The sequence below is a fragment of the Ranitomeya variabilis genome, chromosome 2 (genome assembly GCF_051348905.1).
Source record: "Ranitomeya variabilis isolate aRanVar5 chromosome 2, aRanVar5.hap1, whole genome shotgun sequence".
NCBI classification, from domain to species: Eukaryota; Metazoa; Chordata; class Amphibia; order Anura; family Dendrobatidae; genus Ranitomeya; species Ranitomeya variabilis.
The window spans coordinates 279,816,529-279,840,462 of record NC_135233.1 but is presented as its reverse complement, the minus strand read 5'-3'; the positions used below and the strand labels follow the sequence as shown (position 1 = coordinate 279,840,462).

Here is a 23,934-nt window from a genome sequence, read left to right as displayed (position 1 = left end):
TTATGTAAAACAAACTTTTTTGTATTTTTTGGTTTTACTGTGCCATTTTTGTGTTTCAGTTTCTTGGTGGTGTTAACAGTGTCCTTACAGGCTTGATCACTGTGTGCGCGGCTCATGTTTCTGTTTTAACCAATTGTTTCTACAAGACTAGGGAGGTTCCCACCCCTCCTTGTGAGCCGTGCACATAAATGCCGTTCTATGCAGCGTGTCCACATTGGACTTTACCTTTCTGAATCCTGCTCATACAGGTACTATATATATGACCAGGTTTTTAAATACATCAGATAGGGATTACACACATTAGTTAGGACTGCTCTAATACAGGTATACCTTGACGTTTGGTAGAGCTGCTTAACAAATTTTCCGCAAAAAAACGTATTAACCAAATACCCTGTGTTTTTCCATATTTTTTACTAGCACTTGCTGTTTACTGATATTTTTTGCAAGAATATTTTTTGGGTTTTACTGTGCCTTTTTTTGTGTTTCACAATGTTATGTGTAGTGAGAAAATCATATAGCCTTTTTTAAAGCTGTTATAGTGTCTCCCATTACTACCTCTTGTGGTCGGCATTCCACAGTCTGACTGCTCTAACTGTAAAGAACCCTTTTCTATTTAGCTGCCAGAATTGCCTTTCTTCCACCCGTAATGAATGCACCCTGGTCCTTATGGTCTTTGGAAGGAATAAGTCATGTGCCAGTCCTTTGAACTGACCACACATAACTGACCATACATATAAATAAGACCAGCTCCGAGACATTTTTTTCTAATCTAAACAAGCCCAACTTTTCCAACCATTCATCATACGAGAGGCCTCCATCCTTTGTAATAATCTAGTTGCCACATTTGAACTAACTTCTGAATATCCTTTTTCAAATGTGTAAAAAATCCAATACAACAGTCAAAGCCTGGAAACTGTTTTGGTCACTTTATTAAATGAGATATTAAATATATTTTTTTTAAAGTTTCAACTACTAAACAGCACTTTTAATGGTGAAAACACATAGGATATTTTCATTTTAAATGCTCGCTCATTAAAAACACATTTTCAGTCCTTCAGTATTTTACAAACAGGAAAAAAAAAAAAAACACTGCGTTGTTGGAATTATTAACTTCTGTAGTACTTCTACAGTACTTAATATCGAAATCAAATAGCAGGGAAATAAAGAAACGCTATTTCAACAGCTGTATGATTTCAGCAGCCAAAGCTGATCAGATGGACTGAAACTACTATACAACTGAGACATACATGTACAAGATCACAAATACCAACGCTTTACATCCAAAGTAACAGCATCAAAATGTGGAGAGTTTAGCAGGCAAAACTGTAATACAAGTAACTCTGTTTTAACTGTGCTTAAAGGTAATGCAGCTAGTTAAAACACCAAGAACATAAAAAAATGAGCCTTCCGTGTCTTTCTAAGGTTTAGATAAGTCTCTGAATATTGGTTAAAGCTTGATGCTCTACTAAGTACAGACAGTATATGCAACTAAAATGTCTACTGAAACTGGTGTGGGTGGTCCGCGATGCACGTCCTCTTCACAAGGCTTGCTCTGTAACTCCAGGAACGCTTCTGATCTACCAAGACGTAATTGTGAACTTTAAAGTAAAAAGCCGTTACTTCAAAAGGCAAATATGCTTTTTTGCTTTAATAAAGAGAAACAAATGCATTTTCTTTTTTTACATTTAGGTACAAACAGAAATCTTATTACAAGACATTTAAAGCAGTTAGAAAGCATGTACATTTTTCTTAAACATCTGAACATTTTACTCATTTGACATATCTTTAACTTAATTCCGCTCTGACTTTTTCACTACTTGTATGCAAAACTAATGAAATATTTAAATAACAAAAATGTAGAAAGTGTTGAAAATTGTCCTTTTTTTTGTAATCATAGTGGCTACAATTTTGCTGCTCCCCTACATAAGTGACTAAGAGCCTACTTGATAGCTCAATCTCAATCCAAATGTCTATGCAGTGTGATTTCTGAGTCTATTGTATGTTGGTCAGTAGAACAAGCATTTTTATTTTCCCATGGAAAAAAAAAAGGGGGACTTCACCTTTAACAGCAAGTGCTAGACAAAAGTGTAGATGGTGTCACTTGTTCTGGTACAGCCACGGGTTGGAGGGTCCATTTTCAATGACTGGCCATGGAACTAATGGAGAAATGTGCAGAGATCCCACAAAATTTGGGAAGGACTGAATTAAAACTCTAATACAAAACTAGGAAGAAAATAAAAAAAAAATTCAATTTGCATACAGTGGCCTGCAATTAAACAGCAGGAAAGGCTTGGTGCCAAATTGTATAGTCATTTGCATGGTGAAAAGAAAGCACTTCTCCATCAATAAACAGGAATCAATGCCATTCAGTGACATAAGCAGTAAAATCATTCTTCATCTGTGACTTCAGTATAGACTGCATATGCCTGGTCTTTTTAGAACAATGGCTTACTTCCTCCAAGCTGTACAGGATGAAGCCACAGGATGGTAGGTAAGGTGGCTCCTGAACACACTGTGAAAATTGCAATAATGGCAAGAAAAGGAGCATGATCCAGGGTCCGGAATTATGTCTTCACTCACCCACATATTCAAAGGAAAAAGATTTTTTAGTAGGAAATCAATATATATTCATATTTCCAATCGGTGCAGATACTCCAAAATATTATTTAAATGTCTATACAATGGTAGGGCTAATCGTTAGCCACAATTTAGGGTTATATTTAGGTGGTAGTTTAGGTCTTAAGGATTATAGGCTGAAATGAAGATTTGCACCTTAAAAAGTGCTAAAAATACAAGGACTAGTTGCTGTGCAAATTCAACAGACTGTGAAAATATTAGATAATTCTAACACTTTGTGGCGCAGTACAAGGGCAGAAAAAGAACAAACATGTTTAATGTAAACACCTATTATTTAGTATAGCACTAGGGGGGAAAAAAAAGGAGAAAAAAATAAACTATATTTACAAAGGCACCGGGATGCTGATACAACCATAAAAACGTATAGCAATGCATGACGGACAACAGGAGCCTTAACATGAACAAAGTGTCTAGATGTTTTTGCCATTAGGCAACAAGTCTTTTCAAGCCTTGAAATCTCTAGTCAGAAAAACTATTACCCCCATCGAATCATTTACGGGTATCTGATGGCTATTCCCGCTACATTGCTGAGCTACATCTTGCACGATGTGGCTGATTATCATTGAATATGTAGTTCAGCAATAACAGTAGTCCTGATAGGATGTCCCTCTTGGGTCTAAAACCAGTAATTTATTTATTTATTTAGAAAATTACTACATATGCCGCGTTCCACAATACCATAGAAATGTCTAAAGTACTGTGGAGCTGCATACAGAGTGCAATGGCTAGTAAAGATAATTATGTCTTGCTAGGATGTCTGCTTTGGAGTGACTGTCGCCAAAGCTGTGCAACTGGTCTGGATACAGAAGGCATGTTTTCACTGAAAACAGGTCTCTTCTGCACACGATTAGTCAAAAAAAAAAGAAAAATGATGTCCCCTGTGGGCTTTTCTTCAACAAAAACAGAGAACCAATCACTTGCAAAGCTTAATATCGGTACATTTTCAGCATTCAGAAAGGGAACACACCTAACGCTTTTATGTGTGGTGTTTTCTACAGTATGTCAAGCCTTAGATACCTAGACAAAATGAGGGAAATAAAAAAGGTCTCATATTGAAACAATCCAGTCGAGGTCAGTGCAGTATCATCACTTTTTTGATTGCGAAGGTCCAGGATTTTTGCTTCTGTTGGGAGTTGGTGCTCTCTGCATTTGGAGGTTCTGCATACTGGCCTGATATATTCCTTGCAGGTCTGTTTGTGAATAGTTAGGTGTGTTCATCAGAAGGTTTGGCGGTTTCTGCTGCATCATCATACGGTTCAATACCGCCTGCTGCTGGAAGGCGAGCTGATGTTGCTGCTGCTGCTGGTTATACTGCTGCTGGTTATACTGCTGCTGTAATCTTCGGCCCATCAGTATTCGCTGGACGCAGCTAATTAGCTGTCGGAAGAAACAACAATGAACCCTTAGGCTGTGTGCACACGTTGCTGATTTTTCACGTTTTTTTTTTCGCGATAAAAACGCTATAAAACCGCAAAAAAAAAGCATACAATATGCATCCCATCATTTAGAATGAATTCACCAATTTTTGTGCACATGATGCGTTTTTTTTTCCGCGAAAAAAACGCATCATGTTCATTAATTTTGCGGTTTTTTTGCGGATTTCCCACTATAAAATGCATTGGGAAATGTCCGGAAAAAAACGCACCAAAAACGTGGCAAAAACGCATGCAGATTTCTTACAGAAAATTTCAGGTTTTTGTCAGAAATTTTCTGCAAGAAATCCTGAACGTGTGAACATAGCCTTAAGATGGCTGGCTTTGTGTTCCTTATAGGGCACTTTCCCATATCTGACATTTATAAACTTAAGTAGTCTGCTAGCAGCCGAGACCCCTACCGATCTTGATAAACCTGAAACTAATGACTGGAAACCAACAGTCTTTGGACCATTTTATATGTGATATAATGCTGACACCGACACGTCAAACATTTTATCTAAGCACGTTTATTGCTCACAGGTGTAATTTTACCATGAAATATTACAAAGAGTGCTAAAGTGGTACAAAGTGTCACCTTTTTATGTTTTTTTTTTTTTTCTAACAGGCTTAACTGGTCAGTAACAGGGGGCAATCTACTACTTGAACAAACCCCTTCTCAACCAGCATGTTTGCCCCCAATAAAATAACACTTATAATCCCACCAATGTTGGCATGGTCTCTCCTGGGGTTTGTATGACACTTATGTCACGATAGCCCTGCTGCCAATGAGCGGCGGCTTCACTCTCCCAGTCTTCGGCAAATCACACCCCTTGAGCAAGGCATTTGCCGAAACGCGCGTCGGGGTGGACGGAGGTGCGGTATTGGTACACTCTGGTTATTACGTTTCTTGGTAAGTATATCTTATATATAATTAACTGCTATATTGAAATTATTATTATGACTAAAATGCAAATGGTGATACCTATTTATTGATATGCACTTTATACGGTTTCCTTTTGTATTTTCTGTATCTTTTACATTTGATATACATACATATACCCGCCTCTGTCCTGTTTGTATGTGCTGAGGATGGCATGGGGGAGTATCCCTATCTGCTGTTTTTATATCTGTTATGATAAATAAAAGATTTTTTTTGTAATTCAAATCTATTTGGACTTATGACTGCGTTTTTTCTAAGTGGGCTGTTTTATGTAGAGGAAGCAAGCACTGCTGTTCTCTCACTTCCTCCGGATATATGTGATTTGTCTGATGCAGGGTAGAGTCAAGCAGCCACTGATTGGCCGCAGGGCTCCCATGACATAATGTCACACAATCCCCGGGAGAGAGAGTGCTGACACCAGAGGTCAGTATAGGTATTATTATTTTACTGGGAGTTAAACATGGAATGAGAAGGGATTGTCCAAGTAGTGGACAACTTCATTAATGGTCTCTAATGGGCACACTAAAAGAAACTTCTCTGGGTCAAGCCCTTTCTTTTATAGATTTCACAAGACTGTCTTGTAGACATTGGTTAACAGGGATTTCTGTATAGGATATCGCCACTTTATTAAAGGCGAAACAGAATTATATCAAGGGGACATTGTATCACCATTAGTCACATCTACAGCAATATGCACGGACAACAAATTTTACAGTTGGATATGGCTTGTTAGTTGTCAGCCCACTGTCATTATCACTAACTGAAAAAGGTGGTATAAATGTTGAAATAAATACATTTTATGTTACATTAATTTGGTGCAACTCAGGAAGAATCTGGTCAACAGATACATTTCCCTGAATGGAATAACATGGTTTTCCATTCTTACATATCTAGGAGAAAAAGCTTTCCACTATAAAATCAATTAGTAAGGAACACCCCCACCAGATGCAAGAGCCTTAAACTTCTCACTATCGCTAACAGGTTGGCATCCAGAGGGCATTTCCTACACATACTAACACTCAGTTGCAGGGCCACGCTGTTCTCACTTGCTCATGTAGAACAAGACACATGCAGGCTGGGAAAAACCAAGCTCACACTCGTCACAGTGAGGACATTGAAAGTCATTGTGACTGGAAAAGGGGCAGTATAACATGCACAAGTTAAAAAATATTAATGGTAGAGCTCAATTTGAAGCAGGAATGCCGTGGAGGTGTCCAGCACCTTGTAGAGGCCAGAACATTCCGGAGCAATGTGTTCCCCAAATAACTTGGAACCTAGTAACTGGAAGGATTTTTTAATTGTGTGAAGCCGGTCACTGGAAATAAGGCCAGGAAACACTTGCGTGAAAGATTCAAAGGGATTCCGCAGGAAGGATAAAGTTGTATTTTTCTGGTAAGGTGTCAAAAGCTCACATAACAAGTATCTGTGAAATGTAACCCTTCAAATACCAAGGAGGCCAGAAATTACTGGATACTATACTAGTTCTATACCCCGCATTACACGTGCTCACAATTGTCATACTTTCTGAACGAGATACAGTTGAAATACTCACCATTTGCTGCTTGGCCAAAACATCATTGTATATAGCTTCCCGTCTTTTAATTTCCAGCTCTTGGGTTGACTGTCTGTTAAGAGACAAAGCCTGGATCTGGGATTCCGACAAGCTTGGATTTTCCTTCCACTAGGAGAAAAAATAAATACAAGGTTGTAAGAAGGGTTCAGAATATTTATGAAGTAAAGACCACAATCAAAATCACTTACCGCTGTAGCAATAATATCATCCAGAGGCTGAATCCTCGCAGATGCTATGCTATTTGTAGCCTCGACCACTTTCTCTCGGCCTTGGTTAATAAGATCCTTGAGAAAAGAGAAGAGGTAAATGACAACAAGAACATTGCTTTGTTGGTAGTGTTGAATTAGATGTATCAAGCAAGATGTAACCACTTAGCTATATCATGTAATGATTTCATAGAGAGGAGAAGCTTAGGATGAGAAGTTACTATACGTAAACAGATGAGGAGCTCATAACAGTACGTGCTTCCAGCCAGCACAAGGCTTCAAGGTACATTTCATCCTATGGCTCTAAATGCATCGGAGCAGTCAGATGACATTACTCACCTCCAGTTGAGGATTAGTCAGTGAAGACAACGCTCCTAAGTTTAAGGGCATGTAAGGCGACTGAGCTGCGTTGAAATTGATTTGAGAGTAATTGACCCCAGTTGCAGCTGCTGTGTTCAAACGACTGGTCAAACCCTTAAAGGAAAAAAAAAACACCACATTTATACATTAGAGCAAAAGTGACAGCACAATGGTTATAACTATAAAATCTTATTTTGCATATGAATTTTAAATCATACTAAAAGATTTTAGTCAAATAGTTTTTCTGGAAAAATAATATTGGTGGCTTATGTGTGAGAACATGTACGGGAGGTGAATGTAGGGCATTTTTATTTTACATTGGGGAATACAACATTTAAGAAGAAGCTGTTTATGTAGTGGAGAAGCCCTTTAGCTAAAGCATACATGATACAGTACATGCACTTTAGTCCACTCACATGCAAACAGCAGGTGACCAACATTTATTATTCAGCGCACACCAAATTGGAATAAAATTGCAGTTTAAAAAGTTGGATTTAAAATTAGCACAAAATCTGTAATTTGTCTTCTCACTCCACAACATAAAAAAAATGAACAACTGCTCAAAGCACTTAAAAATTGATTATAAATGCATCAGACACGTTGGCCCTTTCATGAATTACGTGAAATGGTCAACAACTAGACCCTTTAATTTTTTGGGGGTGCAAGGTATGGCACTATTAATAACTGTGGACCAGTGTGTGCAAAATAAAGACTGCTGAAAGCAATGACTCGAGATCTAACGAACTACAGCGTTCCATAAAGTAACACATGCAACGGCATCCAAAACTCACAACTTCAGAATAAGGAAGTGTGATCAAACTGTGATATATACACTATATACTTCTAACAATTCTGGAGATGAAGAGGTAAGAAGAGGCTGCTCACACTGCTGTCTACCTCCTTTAATGATGGAGATACCAGGAGTGCTGGGATAAAAAGCAGCTGCTCACAGTACGGTCCACCTGATGTAATAATGGAGATACCAGGAGTGCTGAGGTAAGAAGCAAATGCTCACACTTTTGTCCATCTGATTTAATACTGGAGATACTAGGGAGAGCTGAGATAAGAGGCAGCTGCTCACACTGCTATTAACCCCATCTATCTGATTTAATACGGGAGGTATCAGAGGTGCTGAGGTAAGAAAAGGCTGCTTACACTGTTGACCACCCTGCCCATCTGATCTAATACAGGAAGTATCAGAGATGCTGAAATAAGAGGCTGCTCTTACTGCTGTCTAAACATTCCAGGATAGGTTAATGTCTGTGCAATAAGGTGGTGGTCATTTTAATTCTATAGTGATTAACTTCCTAGTAGTGATGAGCGAATATACTCGTTACCCGAGATTTCTCGAGCATGCTTGGGGGTCCTCAGAGTATTTTTTTAGTGCTCGGAGGTTTAGTTTTTCTTGCCGCAGCTGAATGATTTACATCTGTTAGCCAGCATAAGTACATGTGGGGGTTGCCTGGTTGCTAGGGAATCCCCACATGCACTTATGCTGGCTAACAGATGTAAATCATTCAGCTGCGGCAAGAAAAACTAAACCTCCGAGCACTAAAAAATACTCAGAGGACACCCGAGCATGCTCGAGAAATCTCGAGTAACGAGTATATTCACTCATCACTACTTCCTAGCCAAAATACTTGAGATTTTCTGACTAAATTTAGGAATTTTTTTACAATGTTGTTTTTTTTTCTATTCCCCCAAAACCCCTTTGAAGAGATGTGTCCAAATACTTCTGTTTATAGAAGTTTGTATTCAATTATGAGACTTGTGGTCCTCTACCAATTATTCTCAGCATCTGCACTTGCCTTCTTCTCAGCTTCATACTCATCCCATGCTGCCTTTCTTTCCTCCTCGGTCAGAGCTTCTTCCTCTTTATGATCCAGCAGAGAATCATGCTCATGGTAAGTCACAATCTGTTCCTTACGGATCTGTAGCAACTCTGCAAGAACTGTATCCTGAGGAAGAGAGACATGATGTGTAAACTTGTGTCTAATGACAATAAAGGGTAACATCAGCAGTAGGGAGCAAGTGAAAGGCATATATATATATACCTGTTAGACCTGGCTAGATACCCAGTTCCATCAACATAAAAAAAAGTGCCCATTACATATAAAATCCTATCAGCTGTAGAATGTCAAAACAGCTGGCTGTTCTTAAAGATGAATTATGTTAAACACTAACATTGAATGCTGCAGAAGACTATGCAAAAAGATGGAAGTCTGATCATTTCTGCACCTTTTTTTCTTTGTTCTCTAAGCGGATATATGGCTCGGCCTATCTAGAGTGTGCTTTTCTATATATTCCTTCCGACTAAGGTAAAAACAAATGGTCAGCAACTGGCAGGACTTGTATGGAAACTTCATGGAAGGAATGTAGATTACTTTCCTGTAGTCATGCATTAAGAATCGCTCTTACTTCTGAGGTCTATGTCTGTACTAATATATTTTTGCTGTCTTCCAACAAAAAGTAGATGTTTCAGTGCTTTTTTGGACCACCCATAAAAACATCCGAGACAAACACTTGGCAATATAAAATGGCAAAATACTTTATAAGTACTTCTGGAGTTGTATGATATCCACTGTCCCAGCCCAGAACAATACACGTATCACACAGGACAAGCTTATTACAATAGACCTGGATGTTGCCAACTAACTGTCAGTACATTGCGGCCACTGTAACATTCTGCTGGACTAGAACCAAACATCCTATTGATCACATTATGGTGGATGCCACAAACCAATTCTTACACTTAATGCTTACTCATACAGTTCAGATTGCAAAATCCCGGACTATAAAGTTTAAACCATGGTTCACATCAGGTAAAAAGACCTAATATTACACTCAAATATGTGAAGCAAAAAAAGAAAAAAGCTGTAAAATGTGTGTACATTCTGCTTGGTGTACATTTAGGAGATATGTTCTGTTGCTGAAGCCGATGCAGTGGGAAGATCACAGCTGCTTTGGCTTCCTGTCCAGAAAGCTCGGGAAAACAATCTCATGCTGCTTAGTAAGTATAAACCCAAATTATAAACTGGGGTAATGCTATCAGCTCCTCAGATCTGAATTACACAACAGCGTCTTGGCGGGAACAACCTTTAGGGAAAAAAAATATATAAAGCTAATATTTCAAAGCTGCATTTTTATTACATTTCTTGGATTGGTGATAAGCTGCCAATTTACAATTATAAAACCTGTCATATATAATCTGCCAGCACTAGAGAAGAAAGCCAGACTTGGCACGCTCTCTTTTAACCCCTTTGTTCACTTAATGGCAATAACTGTACTTCAGAGTCCAATGTTTAGGCCACTATCCATTTGTTGATCATATTACTTATTTACCGTGATCATTTAAAAGGGACACAAAAAAATATTTATGTATGTGATGTTCCTGAAACTGGCAGCCATCTCCATGGCTGATACACAGATGGTAAAATATCAATGGCTCCTCTACGTCCAGCGCTTCTACAGATTACCGTATTTTTTGAAACATAAGATGCACCCTAAATTTTGGGGTGGAAAATAGGAAGAATTTTTTTTTTTTTTTATAAGATGGTTGTCCGTCTTATAGTCCGAATTTAAGATATCTTACCTGGAGGCCAGCGGCGGTGGAGCGGGGTCACAGGAGGCATGGTCCTTTCCTCAGGAAACCGGCAGCAGAAGTGGGGCAATGCGCGGGTCCTGGGTGGGAGGAGGGGGTATCCCAGCGTTGCGATGCTGCGGGCCCGATGTCGGCAGTGAGGCAGAGCAGGGTCCCTTCCTCAGGAAGCTGGCAGCAAAAGTGTGGCGGTGCTGTGGGCGCGGTGACGGCAGTGAGCATCATTGGTTTCCCGGCGGCCATTTCCCTGAAGCCAATAGCCTCAGGAAAATGGCCGCCGGGAAACCAATGATGCACTCCGCTCTGCTCACCGCCGACACCGGGCCAGCAGCATTGCCACACTTCTGCTTCCTGAGCAGGGACCCTGCTCCTCCACCCCCACAATCCCCCCTGGTAAGCCTGCATTCAGACTATAAGACGCACCCCCCATTTTCCCAAAATATTTTGGGGAAAAGGTGTGTCTTCTAGTCCAAAAAATACGGTACTTGGTGGGAATCCTCATCAGTCATGGTGACCCAAATTAATTATCACCTACAACTTCTCTATAGTAGCAGCCAGGCAATTGTCCATACACACTTGGTTGCTCATAGGTTAAAGCCCCCTATACGTATTAGTCTTAGATCTGAGGCACCCACCAGTCTATAGTGCGTATGGGGGCGCCAGCCACTGAATGTCGTAGGAAATGTAGATTGGGCATGTGCGATTTCGGATTGCCGAGCGCTTTGTTTTCCCATAGATAAGCTGCCGGCAGAGCTGTCAGTCAGTGGCCGTCTCACAGAGAATGCAGGAGCCATGGGACGACAGCCGTTTAATGTATATGGGGGCCTTAAGTTACAGAGTCACAAAATAAAACATTAGCATTGTCCTCCTGCTATACATACACTGACTATCTATATTTTGGTTTCCATAAAGAGTAGACATACAATAGGATGCATTAAAACAGACTTCCATTTATAATCACCAGTATATCTCCCAAATCTGATATTTCCTAACTGAGTGAAGCTACTCAGGGATGTGATCTGCAGCCACTAACAGGAGACTCTACAGCCCTTCCAGGGCCTTCCACACACTGTTGTCATTAGAAGGTAGGGAGAGTCTGTATGAAGCTGCCTTCCAACAAATCAAGATTCATGAACACAGAGTATAGGGAAGTTTTCTTTGTTGGCTGGAGGTATGCTTTGATATAGAAACTGGTAGTCAAAAAGTATTGATAAACTCTCACATTACTAAATGTCTGCCATCCTCATAACAAAATGTCAGAAAGCATCACCACTGCAATTCCCAGACGTGTGACAGAGATTTATCACGTTTATCAGACATAGGAAAAGCAATTAAAAATAGGAAGGTATCTACAATGGAGTACTAAGCAGCCATTGTTATGGGGCATATGACAGTCAATAAAAATATCAATTAATATGAAGGTGAAATGCATTAATCTGAAGTCATGATTCTTTTCCTTTTCAGTGATCATAACCATTTAACTTGAATATGGTCTCTTTGGGGTATCAGTCACGGTAAGCTGTAATTATAATTGTTAGGATATTTACACTAGTATGAGACATAAGGAACAGTACGTTCTTTTAAGCGATATGATAGCTAGAAAATGGATAACCTCAGGCAAATAATTGCCAGTCACTACAAAACTGAGCAGCAATTTCAGTGTGTCCCAGGCTATACCACATTTGCTCCAACTGTTCAAAAGTATATAAAAAACAAAGTCCAGGTGCAAAACATGAAATAAAAGAAAACAAAGTATCAAAGCAGACGATGAGAGTAACACATAGCAGAGAAATTATAAGATGAAAGCTTGAAAATGTAACACACTTGTCACAACGAAACTTGCATGTAAGGGAAAATTATACCTTTCATCACGTAGCAAAAATTTCAATAGGTACAAAACAAAATTTCAAAGCTTAGTTACACGATACATTCTGGTTCTTCACAAAACTTGGGAGTACTGCTAGTTCCTGTGTCAAATCCTATATGCTCACAGCAGGGCTGTGGAGATGGAGTGTGTCCATTTTGGTGGAGTCTGTATAAAATGGACTGACTCCTAAAATATATACCGTAATAAATTGGGCACAGTAGTTCAGAGCAGGATGTGCTGTAAATTCTTTCATTAGAATTTGGGAAAGTTATGAAATGTCCTATAAATGCCTGTTCTGTTCCTGATCTTAGGATCTGGGCTTTTAGTTGAGATGAATCTGTGCTGCACTTTATGTACATGCTCAGACTCAGTAGTGACCAGCACTGTGGGGTCAGAGTCGTGAAGTCAGGAGCCAGGGAAATGGAAGAGTCTGAATTGGAGGTTTGGCTACCGACTCCACAGACCTGGATCACATAGACCGCGCCATGCTCCTCCTATACTGTACACGCGTTCAAGAAAAAGGGACAATGTTAACTCCAAGGAAGGAAAGCTAGAAAAGGCCAGTTACGGTGGGTGGTACAGTACTTGAAGGTACACTAAATGCAAAAAAACACCCCACATGATACTACGTGCAAGCAATGCAGTTACAAAGGAACATTGTACACAAATCAGATCTCATGAAGAGATAACCATGTATTAAATAGACATTAACAATGATTTGGGGCAGGTGACCCCAATGATGAAAGTCAGTGCTGAGGAATGTAGGGGGTCTACTCAAACAATGCAGTTCCCAATACAAATTTAATGTAGCAACATCAAGCCAACATCAAAATGTCAATAGCTGCAAGGTCACTGTTGGTGGTCTGTGCCCAAACGGATTCATTCATATATCAGGAACCGGAGGAAGAGTTCAGCAGCATTACCAGCTAAGAGGTTAAAATAACCTATTGTTTACCTCCTTAAACCTTATCCTGCCAGCCTAAATCTGATCTCCAAGTTAAGGCATCAAATCAATCTCTCTGTGAAAGGGGACGTGTTTCTATTCTGAGGTTACGGCCATTATTCCTCTGTGCAAGTCATCTAATATTCAAGTCAAGCTTCAGTTCACACTAGGTTCTCTGGCATTCTTTGTCTGTGGGAAAGATCTATGTTGGATAAGTGTGTGCTTGAAGGAAGGGGAGGAGGGTAATAGCGCAGGGTAGCGGGTTACCTTTCAAAGAACTTCTGAAGTGAAAAGGAAAGAATTACTCTTGGAATATGCTCAGCAGACGTCTAGTAGCCCGCGCTACTCCTGCAGTAGGCTGTTTTTCTCCAGGTTTTCAGATCCCTTTTTTGGCTGGACACACATAAAAGCACTTGGTATTTATTTTAATGCATAAGTCCCTAAAAGTCACGTCTGGAGGAGACCTGCTCATGCTGTTCTAATAAAACTTGCCAAAACGATGCCAAAACTCTCTGCAATATCTTCTCCTCTGAATCAGGGGTGAAGGAGCTGCAGAGGTCACAACATCACTGCCCATCCCTGTACTCTGGTAAAGCGCCAACAAGTCAAATGACATCATTTCTTTTATGTCGACAGCCCTGCCATGCCAATGTACACAAGACTGTGCTCAGCAAAACATTACACCATTTACAGTAGAGATTGTGATCAGTTTCCAGACTTGTGATGTAAAAATAGTAGGACTGTAATAGTAAGACTTTTACATTATGGTAAAAATTCAGAAATGTCAAAAATGTCAAACTAAAAATGACAAAACGTTGGCTCAACTCACATGGGGCCATGCAGCCATCAGACTGATCCTTAGATATGAAGTGCTCCGACCCTGTATTCAGATCATAACCACCAATCTACACTATACCTACATAAGAGAGGACAATATTCTATACAAGTCTGAGGGATACATGAAAATAGCCAAGCAGGCCAAACATGATCCGGGTCCTGTTCTAACATTTGGTATCTTTGGTTTGTATACCTACAACCAACATATATTCTGGCTCATTTCTTTGGTTCTGCATTTGTTTATTGAGTATGGCCACAAACAAAGAAGAGCAGATTAAGTTCCATGTCTACAAAGCACAGATAATTCCACAAAGGAACCAGAAAAAGGTTACTCTGAGGGTAAATAGAAAAGACTGCAGCATAAGCTCAAAAGGAGAACCAAAATGTATAAGCATACTCAACATTTTATATAGAATTGCACTGAAAGTTTCCTTTCAGATGGAAATGAAGGGCTCACAAAATTATTGCATAAAACTGCTTGAGATGTCACCACAGCTTGTAGTTGCATAAAAGTGTTGCAACTTGGTATTTTATGCAAGTCCTGCCTGGCCAACTAAAAAAAACAAACAACAAAAAAAGGAGGAGCGTCGGAGGGAGGGGGCATGGATGACAGTGTCCAGCAAATTAATTGTAACTTATAGCATAAAAAAGGGTAATAAATCACAGAAAAACTCCCTTTGCGTTGGCACTCAGCTGCATGCCTCAATGATTTCAGCATATTGTACTGCGGCACACTGTTTATAAAGACTAGTGTACAGAACCGCAGTCTAAGACGCAGAGATAATGTCCATACACCACAAACATGCATACAAAAACACAGCCTAAAGCTAAATCTTCTTCAGGTCACTGACTGTAAATGCGCACTGGGTGATGATTCGCCTCTAGTACAATATTATGACTATAGTATGGCTTCAAACAATAAGGATTGATCCTCTCACCTTTGGCAGCTTTGGAATCTCTCTCTTCTTCTTCTTTTCTGAGTTGGGGTCATCTATGAGATCTGGCTCAAATGCGTAAAGCTCTGTGAGCTCATTCATAGTAAAGTGACGTTCTATCTGCTGCTGGTCGATTACTCTGAAGGAGAGTGACTGTTTGGTGACCTGTCGATCATAGATTTTTTCTTCCATGGTACCCTGAAAATCCAACAAATAATTTTGCTTTAAGAATCAAATCGAATATTCACGTTAAACCGTTAAATGTCTATTTACCGTTTAGGTAACACAAGGCATACACGTTATGTAACTTGTCTATCAATATTCTATGCTCTAGCGTAAATGACAACTAGAACCTTTTCAGATACTCCACTGTTAGGCTACGTTCACACGTTCAGTTTTTTCATCAGTTTTTTTTCCTGTCCTGTTTTGAAAAACCGCAGCTAAAATTCAGCGCTGATTTTAGCTGCGGATTTTGATCCTTTTTCTTCTGCGGATTCCACTGCGGGTTTCCAAATGCAGTTTCCTATTGGTGCTGCTGGAAACCCGCAGCGGAATCCGGAGAAAGAATTGACATGGTACTTCTTTTTTCCGCAGGCAAATCCGCGCGGATTTTCCTGGGGAAAAAAGGATCGTCGGCACAGCGGATTTTGTTTTCCATTGGGTTACATTGTACTGTAACCTACATGGAAAACGGATGCGGATCCGCAGCTGAAATTCCGCTCCGGATCCGCACCAAAAAACGCACCGTGTGAACATAGCCTTAACGTTACACACATTTTTTATACAGGCTACTCATCCAGAGGAAAGGGAGTATTTCTGTTATTTAACAATTGCTTTTTAAAAAGCCCATAGCATGTTGTAGTTCTAATTCCACTGTTTATATCTTCCTGAAGTCCACCAGATGTATCTGTCACATTTCATTTTCCCTTTTTGCTCGTATGTATACTGCTAATAGAGGGTTGCAATATATTACAGAGTGTCCTTTTTTTATTATTATATTTTACTATAACTCCTAATTATACAAGGTGTGGTGGAGTGGGAGAGAAAAAAAAGTATGTCCACAGATCCAGCACTAAACAAACGCTGCTCAAAAAAATAAAGGGAACACTTACAAAACAGAATATAACTCCAAGTAAATGAAACTTCTGTGAAATCATACTGTCCACTTAGGAAGCAACACTGTTTGACAATCAATTTCACATGCTGTTGTGCAAATGGAACAGACAACAGATGGAAATTATTGGCAATTATCAACGGCACACTCCATAAAGTAGTGGTTCTGCGGGTGGGGACCACAGACCACATCTCAGTACCAATGCTTTCTGGCTGATGTTTTGGTCACTTTTGAATGTTGGTTGTGCTTTCACACTCGTGGTAGCATGAGACGGACTCTACAGCCCACACAAGTGGCTCAGGTAGTGCAGCTCATCCAGGATGGCACATCAATGCCAGCTGTGGCAAGGTTTGCTGTGTCTGTCAGCGTAGTGTCCAGAGGCTGGAGGCGCTACCAGGAGACGGGCCAGGACACCAGGAGACGTGGAGGGGGCCGTAGGAGGGCAACAACCCAGCAGCAGGACCGCTACCTCAGCCTTTGTGCAAGGAGGAACAGGAGGAGCACTGCCAGAGCCCTGCAAAATGACCTCCAGCAGGCCACAAATGTGCATGTGTATGCACAAACTGTTAGAAACCAACTCCATGAGGATTGTCTGAGTGCCCGACGTCCACAGATGGGGGTTGTGCTCACAGCCCAATACCGTGCAGGACGCTTGGCATTTGCCACAGAACACCAGGATTATCAAATTCGCCACTGGCACCCTGTGCTTTTCACAGATGAAAGCAGGTTCACAATGAGCACATGTGACAGACGTCAATAGAAAATGATTTATTGTTTTAAATTAGGTGTTTGTGTTGCATTTTTTCTTTTAATTTTTGGAATTCTTTTTTAAATATAATCGTTATTACAAAAAATATATACGGTAATAATAATCTTGCAAATTTTCACAATGGCCACTCATGGCTTTTTTTTCTCTTTAGACTTGTACTTCCTGTCCTTTCAAGGATCACAGCAGGCTCCATATTATAAGAGGCAGGATTACAGTGCGAGGTAACCCATCTACAAACTAATTTAGGGTATGTGCACACGTCCAGATTTCTTGCAGAAATTTCCTGAAGAAAACCGGAAATTTTCTGCAAGAAATCCGCATTTTTTTTTTTTTGCGTTTTTTTCCCGTTTTTTTTTTCGCTTTTTTAGCATTCTGCAAGCGTAATTAGCTTGCAGAATGCTAAAGTTTTCCAAGCGATCTGTAGCATCGCTTGGAAAACTGACTGACAAGTTGGTCACACTTGTCAAACACACTGTTTGACAAGTGTGACCAACTTGTTACTATAGATGTTGCTTATGCAGCATCTATAGTAAAAGATAGAATGTTTAAAAATAATAAAAAAAATAAAAAATGGTTATACTCACCCAGACGATCTCCTCAGCGGCGTCCGTTCCTATAGATGCCGGTGTGGTTCAGGACCTGTGATGACGTCGCGGCTTGTGATTGGTCACGTGAGTCACATGAGCGGTCACGTGACCAATCACGGACGTCATCACAGGTCCTGAACCACACCATCTATAGGAACAGACGCCGGAGCATGCACCGGAGAGGCGGGAACACTTCGGGGGCCATCAGAGGGTGAGTATATGACTATTTTTTATTTTAATTCTTTTTTTTATGACCAATTATATGGTGCCCAGTCCGTGGAGGAGAGTCTCCTCTCCTCCACCCTGGGTACCAACCGCACATAATCTGCTTACTTCCCGCATGGTGTGCACAGCCCCGTGCGGGAAGTAAGCAGATCAATGCACTCCCAGGTGTGCGGAATCCCCGCAATTCCGCATTTTTAACCCCTTCCCGACATGTGACGGTATAGTACGTCACATGTCGGGACCCCCGCTTTGATGTGCGCTCCGGCGGTGAGCGCACATCAAAGTCGCGACATGTCAGCTGTTTTTTACAGCTGACATGTGCGCGCAATAGCGGCGGGTGAAATCGCGATCACCCGCCGCTATTAACTAGTTAAATGCCGCTGTCAAACGCAGACAGCGGCATTTAACTACCGCATCCGGCCGTGCGGCCGGATATGAGCGCATCGCCGACCCCCGTCACATGATCGGGGGTCGGCGATGCTCCTCCATTGTAACCATAGAGGTCCTTGAGACCTCTATGGTTACTGATTGCCGGTGGCTGTGAGCGCCACCCTGTGGTCGGCGCTCACAGCACACCTGCAAATCTGCTGTGTAGCAGCGATCTTATGATCACTGCTGCATAGCAGAGCCGATCGCGTTGTGCCTGCTTCTAGCCTCCCATGGAGGCTATAGAAGCATGGCAAAAGTAAAAAAAAAAAGTTTTTAAAAATGTGAAAAAAATAAAAAAAATATAAAAGTTTAAATCACCCCCCTTTCGCCCCAATCAAAATAAATCAATAAAAAAAACCCCCAACCTACACATATTTGGTATCGCCGCGTTCAGAATCGCCCGATCTATCAATAAAAAAAAAGCATTAACCTGATCGCTAAATGGCGTAATGAGAAAAAAATTCGAAACGCCAGATTTACGTTTTTTTGCTCGCCACGACATTGCATTAAAATGCAATAACGGGCGATCAAAAGAACGTATCTACACCAAAATGCTATCATTAAAAACACCAGCTCGGCATGCAAAAAATAAGCCCTCACCTGACCCCAGATCACGAAAAATGGAGACGCTACGAGTATCGGAAAATGGCGCAATTTTGTTTTGTTTTTTGCAAAGTTTGGAATTTTTTTTCACCACTTAGGTGAAAAATAACGTAGTCATGTTAGGTGTCTATGAACTCGTAGTGACCTGGAGAATCATAATGGCAGGTCAGTTTTAGCATTTAGTGAACCTAGCAAAATAGGCAAGCAAAAAACAAGTGTGGGATTGCACTTTTTTTGCAATTTCACTGCACTTGGAATTTTTTTCCCGTTTTCTAGTACACGACATGCTAAAACCAATGATGTCGTTCAAAAGTACAACTCGTCCCGCAAAAAATAAGCCCTCACATGGCCAAATTGACGGAAAAATAAAAAAGTTATGGCTCTGGGAAGGAGGGTAGCGAAAAACGAAAACTGAAAAAGCTCCGGGGGTGAAGGGGTTAATGAACATGTTGCTTTTTTTCCGCGATGCGATTTTTTTCGCGGAAAAAATCGCAACATTTGCACAAAAAATGTGGACTACCCTGTAAATAATAGGAGGCATATGTAAGCGTTTTTTTCGCGTTTTTATCACGTTTTTATAGCGAAAAAACGCGAAAAATACTGAACGTGTGCACATGGCCTTAGGCATGCTCATCAATTTTTAATGATACTCGGCTGGTGACATTTTGACCTTTTGGGGACCACCCCAATCAGAAAGGGGTAGACTCCAAAACATTCCAACTAGAAATTCTGCTTGCTCTTAGGCTCAAGCGCCATGAGCGAAGGAATCTCCGCACAGAAAGTCACAATTGTGCCTATACTGGTGGATATGAAAATCTGTGAAATACTACGGTGTACTATCTGATTATATGATGTATCATCATATGTGCTATTGTGTGATGTTTGATGGTCATTAATACTACATAAAAGCAGTGGCGAAAAAAATATTTTGGTGTACTTGTTTCTTATGCTTTCACTGAGCTAACAGCTCTATACAGACAGAGCTGATAATAGAGGAACCAGCAATCACAATAGGTGATGTCACAGCTCCCCTGCTCCCAGTCCCTCCACAGTGACAACTGGCACATGATTAGACATTTCCATACAAAACATTAGGTCAAAATACGACCACTATGTATTAGTGTTGTTTCCTGAAACAATAGAAAATTTGGAATCTTAAAAAGCTCCAGGGGTTAGTGAAAAAATTGCAAGATTTCGCATTTACATTAAAATAAATTATATGGATTAAAAAAAAAATTATTTCCAATTAAAAAATATATATATACATGTAACACAAAAGTCGCAAGAGAATTATAAATAAATTGTGCTTTCTTATAGTTATTAGGAAGTCCTTGCTTTCTGTTATTCTACTGAAGAAATTTGTGTTATATTGTGCACTTTAAGATGCATTTTTTAGACAATCCTGGTTCTTATACACAAAATACAGCTTGTGTAAAGGCAGTCTAATGTGTAAAGGGTCCTCAGGGATGATGTCGGGAGATAATAAACTGGCAGGTCCGATTTCAAACTAGTGATCATTTTGTTCTCCCTGAGAGAAGCCACCGCCAGAAACGTTTGGCAGCGACTCTATCCTAGAGAACACAAAAGTGCTCTGCCGAGAGAGTGCTACTGTGTATGGGAGGGATGGCATACTACATAATTGTACTTATTCAGCAATAACAAGTTTACTATAAGTTGTAACAAAACAAGAAACGTTAGTAAAGTTAAAAACAAACCTGTGCCAAAAACCTGTACACAAACACAGCTTTGGTCTGGCCAAATCGATATACCCTGAAGATACTCTGTATATCATATGATGGATTCCATGAAGCATCAAAAATGATCACACGATTAGCAGCCACCAGGTTTATGCCGAGGGATCCTGCCTTTGTAGAAATCAGGAACAGACGCCCCCTAGTAAAATAAACCATGGGAAAAAAATGGTATTAGGCACATAGCAAACAGCTGAGTTCAATGGAATGAGGAGCTGGTATTTTTTCAAGAATATCTTACCTCACATTGGTCACATCATTAAACTCCTCAGCCCATTTCTTTCTGGTCTGAGCACTGGTTGAGCCATCCAATCGGTAGTAATCAATGTTTCTAAACCACTTCCCGTCACCTATAAAACATTATTTTATAGTTTACATTTTCTTGTTCTTAAACCCTTCATGACCCAGCCTATTTTGGCCTTAATGACCTTGCCGTTATTTGCAATTCTGACCAGTGTCCCTTTATGAGGTAATAACTCAGGAACGCTTCAACGGATCCTAGCGATTCTGAGATTGTTTTTTCGTGACATATTGGGCTTCATGTTAGTGGTAAATTTAGGTCGATAATTTCTGAGTTTATTTGTGAAAAAAACGGACATTTGGCGAAAATTTTGAAAATTTCGCAATTTTCACATTTTGAATTTTTATTCTGTTAAACCAGAGAGTTATGTGACACAAAATAGTTAATAAATAACACTTCCCACATGTCTTACTTTACATCAGCAAAATTTTGGAAACAAATTTTTTTTTTGCTAGGAAGTTATAAGGGTTAAAATTTGACCAGTGATTTCTCATTTTTACAACAAAATTTACAAAACCATTTTTTTTAGGGACCACCTCACATTTGAAGTCATTTTGAGGGTTCTATATGGCTGAAAATACCCAAAAGTGACACCATTCTAAAAACTGCACCCCTCAAGGTGCTCAAAACCACATTCAAGAAGTTTATTAACCCTTCAGGTGCTTCACAGCAGCAGAAGCAACACGGAAGTAAAAAATGAACATTTAACTTTTTAGTCACAAAAATGATTTTTAGCAACAATTTTTTTATTTTCCCAAGGGTAAAAGGAGAAACTGGACCACCAACGTTGTTGTCCAATTTGTCCTGAGTACGCTGATACCTCATATGTGGGGGTAAACCACTGTTTGGGCGCCCGGCAGGGCTCGGAAGGGAAGGAGCGCCATTTGACTTTTTGAATGAAAAATTGGCTCCAATCTTTAGCGGACACCATGTTGCGTTTGGAGAGCCCCCGTGTGCCTAAACATTGGAGCTCCCCCACAAGTGACCCCATTTTGGAAACTAGACCCCCCAAGGAACTTATCAAAAGCATAGTGAGCACTTTAATCCCCCAGGTGCTTCACAAATTGATCCGTAAAAATGAAAAAGTACTTTTTTTTTCACAAAAAAATTATTTTAGCCTCAATTTTTTCATTTTCACATGGGCAACAGGATAAAATGGATCCTAAAATTTGTTGGACAATTTCTCCTGAGTACACCGATACCTCACATGTGGGGGTAAACCACTGTTTGGGCACATGGTAAGGCTCGGAAGGGAAGGAGCGCCATTTGACTTTTTGAATGAAAAATTATCTCCATCTCTAGCGGACACCATGTCACGTTTGGAGAGCCCTTGTGTGCCTAAACATTGGAGCTTCCCCACAAGTGACCCCATTTTGGAAACTAGACCTCCCAAGGAACTAATTTAGATGTGTGGTGAGCACTTTGAACCCCCAAGTGCTTCACAGAAGTTTATAACGCAGAGCCGTGAAAATAATAAATGTGTTTCCTTTCCTCAAAAATATTTTTTTAGCCCAGAATTTTTTATTTTTGCAAGGGTAACAGGAGAAATTTGACCCCAAAAGTTGTTGTCCAGTTTCTCCTGAGTACGCTGATACCCCATATGGGGGGGTAAACCACTGTTTGGGCACATGCCGGGGCTCGGAAGGGAAGTAGTGACGTTTTGGAATGCAGACTTTGATGGAATGGTCTGCAGGCATCATGTTACGTTTGCAGAGCCCCTGATATGCCTAAACAGTAGAAACCCCCCACAAGTGACCCCATTTTGGAAACTAGACCCCCCAAGGAACTTATCTAGATGTGTGGTGAGCACGTTCAACCCCCAAGTGCTTCACAGAAGTTTACAACGCAGAGCCGTGAAAATAAAAAATCATTTTTCTTTCCTCAAAAAAGATGTTTTAGCAAGCAATTTTCTATTTTCACAAGGGTAAAAGGAGAAATTGGGCCCCAATATTTGTTGCCCAGTTTGTTGTGAGTATGCTGGTACCCCATATGTGGGGGTAAACCACTGTTTGGGCGCACGTCAGGGCTCGGAAGGGAAGTAGGGACATTTGAAATGCAGACTTTGATGGAATGGTCTGCGGGCATCACGTTGCATTTGCAGAGCCCCTGATGTGCCTAAACAGTAGAAACACCCCACAAGTGACCCAATTTTGGAAACTAGACCCCCCAAGGAACTTATCTAGATGTGTGGTGAGCACTTTCAACCCCCAAGTGCTTCACAGAAGTTTATAACGCAGAGCCGTGAAAATAAAAAATAATTGTTCTTTCCTCAAAAAATTATGTTTTAGCAAGTAATTTTTTATTTTTGCAAGGGTAACTTGAGAAATTGGACCCCAACAGTTGTTGCCCAGTTTGTCCTGAGTACGCTGGTACCCCATATGTGGGGGTAAACCACTGTTTGGGCGCACGTCGGGGCTTGGAAGAGAGGGAGCACCATTTGACTTTTTGAACGCAAGATTGGCTGGAATCAATGGTGGCGCCATGTTGCGTTTGGAGACCCCTGATGTGCCTAAACAGTGGAAACCCCTCAATTCTAACTTCAACACTAACCCCAACACACCCCTAATCCTAATCCCAACTGTAGCCATAACCCTAATCACAACCCTAACCCCAACACACCCCTAACCACAACCCTAACCCCAACACACCCGTAACCCTAATTCCAACCCTAACCCCAACCCTAACCCTAATCCCAACCCTAACCACAACTGTAACCCCAACACACCCCTAACCCTATCCGTAACCCTAACCACAAGCCTAATCTTAACACTATTTCCAACCCTAGCCCTAATTCCAACCCTAACTCTAATTCCAACCCTAACCCTAAGGCTATGTGCCCACGTT

General features: G+C 40.5%; 1 protein-coding gene across 2 annotated transcripts in view; it reads right to left on the bottom strand.

The window, feature by feature from the left end:
• Positions 1 to 911: 911 nt before the first annotated feature.
• Positions 912 to 23,934, bottom strand: part of ATRX (ATRX chromatin remodeler) — a 272,152-nt gene continuing 249,129 nt past the window's right edge. For both annotated transcript variants that reach the window (XM_077285034.1, XM_077285033.1), the window contains exons 29-36: positions 21,031 to 21,139; positions 20,754 to 20,931; positions 15,315 to 15,509; positions 8,940 to 9,089; positions 7,111 to 7,245; positions 6,754 to 6,849; positions 6,545 to 6,673; positions 912 to 4,014 (exon numbers count right to left, since the gene is read on the bottom strand). In XM_077285034.1, coding sequence (XP_077141149.1) covers positions 3,724 to 4,014; positions 6,545 to 6,673; positions 6,754 to 6,849; positions 7,111 to 7,245; positions 8,940 to 9,089; positions 15,315 to 15,509; positions 20,754 to 20,931; positions 21,031 to 21,139 — 1,283 coding nt within the window. In that variant the 3' untranslated portion in view covers positions 912 to 3,723. The remainder of the gene's footprint in view (positions 4,015 to 6,544; positions 6,674 to 6,753; positions 6,850 to 7,110; positions 7,246 to 8,939; positions 9,090 to 15,314; positions 15,510 to 20,753; positions 20,932 to 21,030; positions 21,140 to 23,934) is intronic.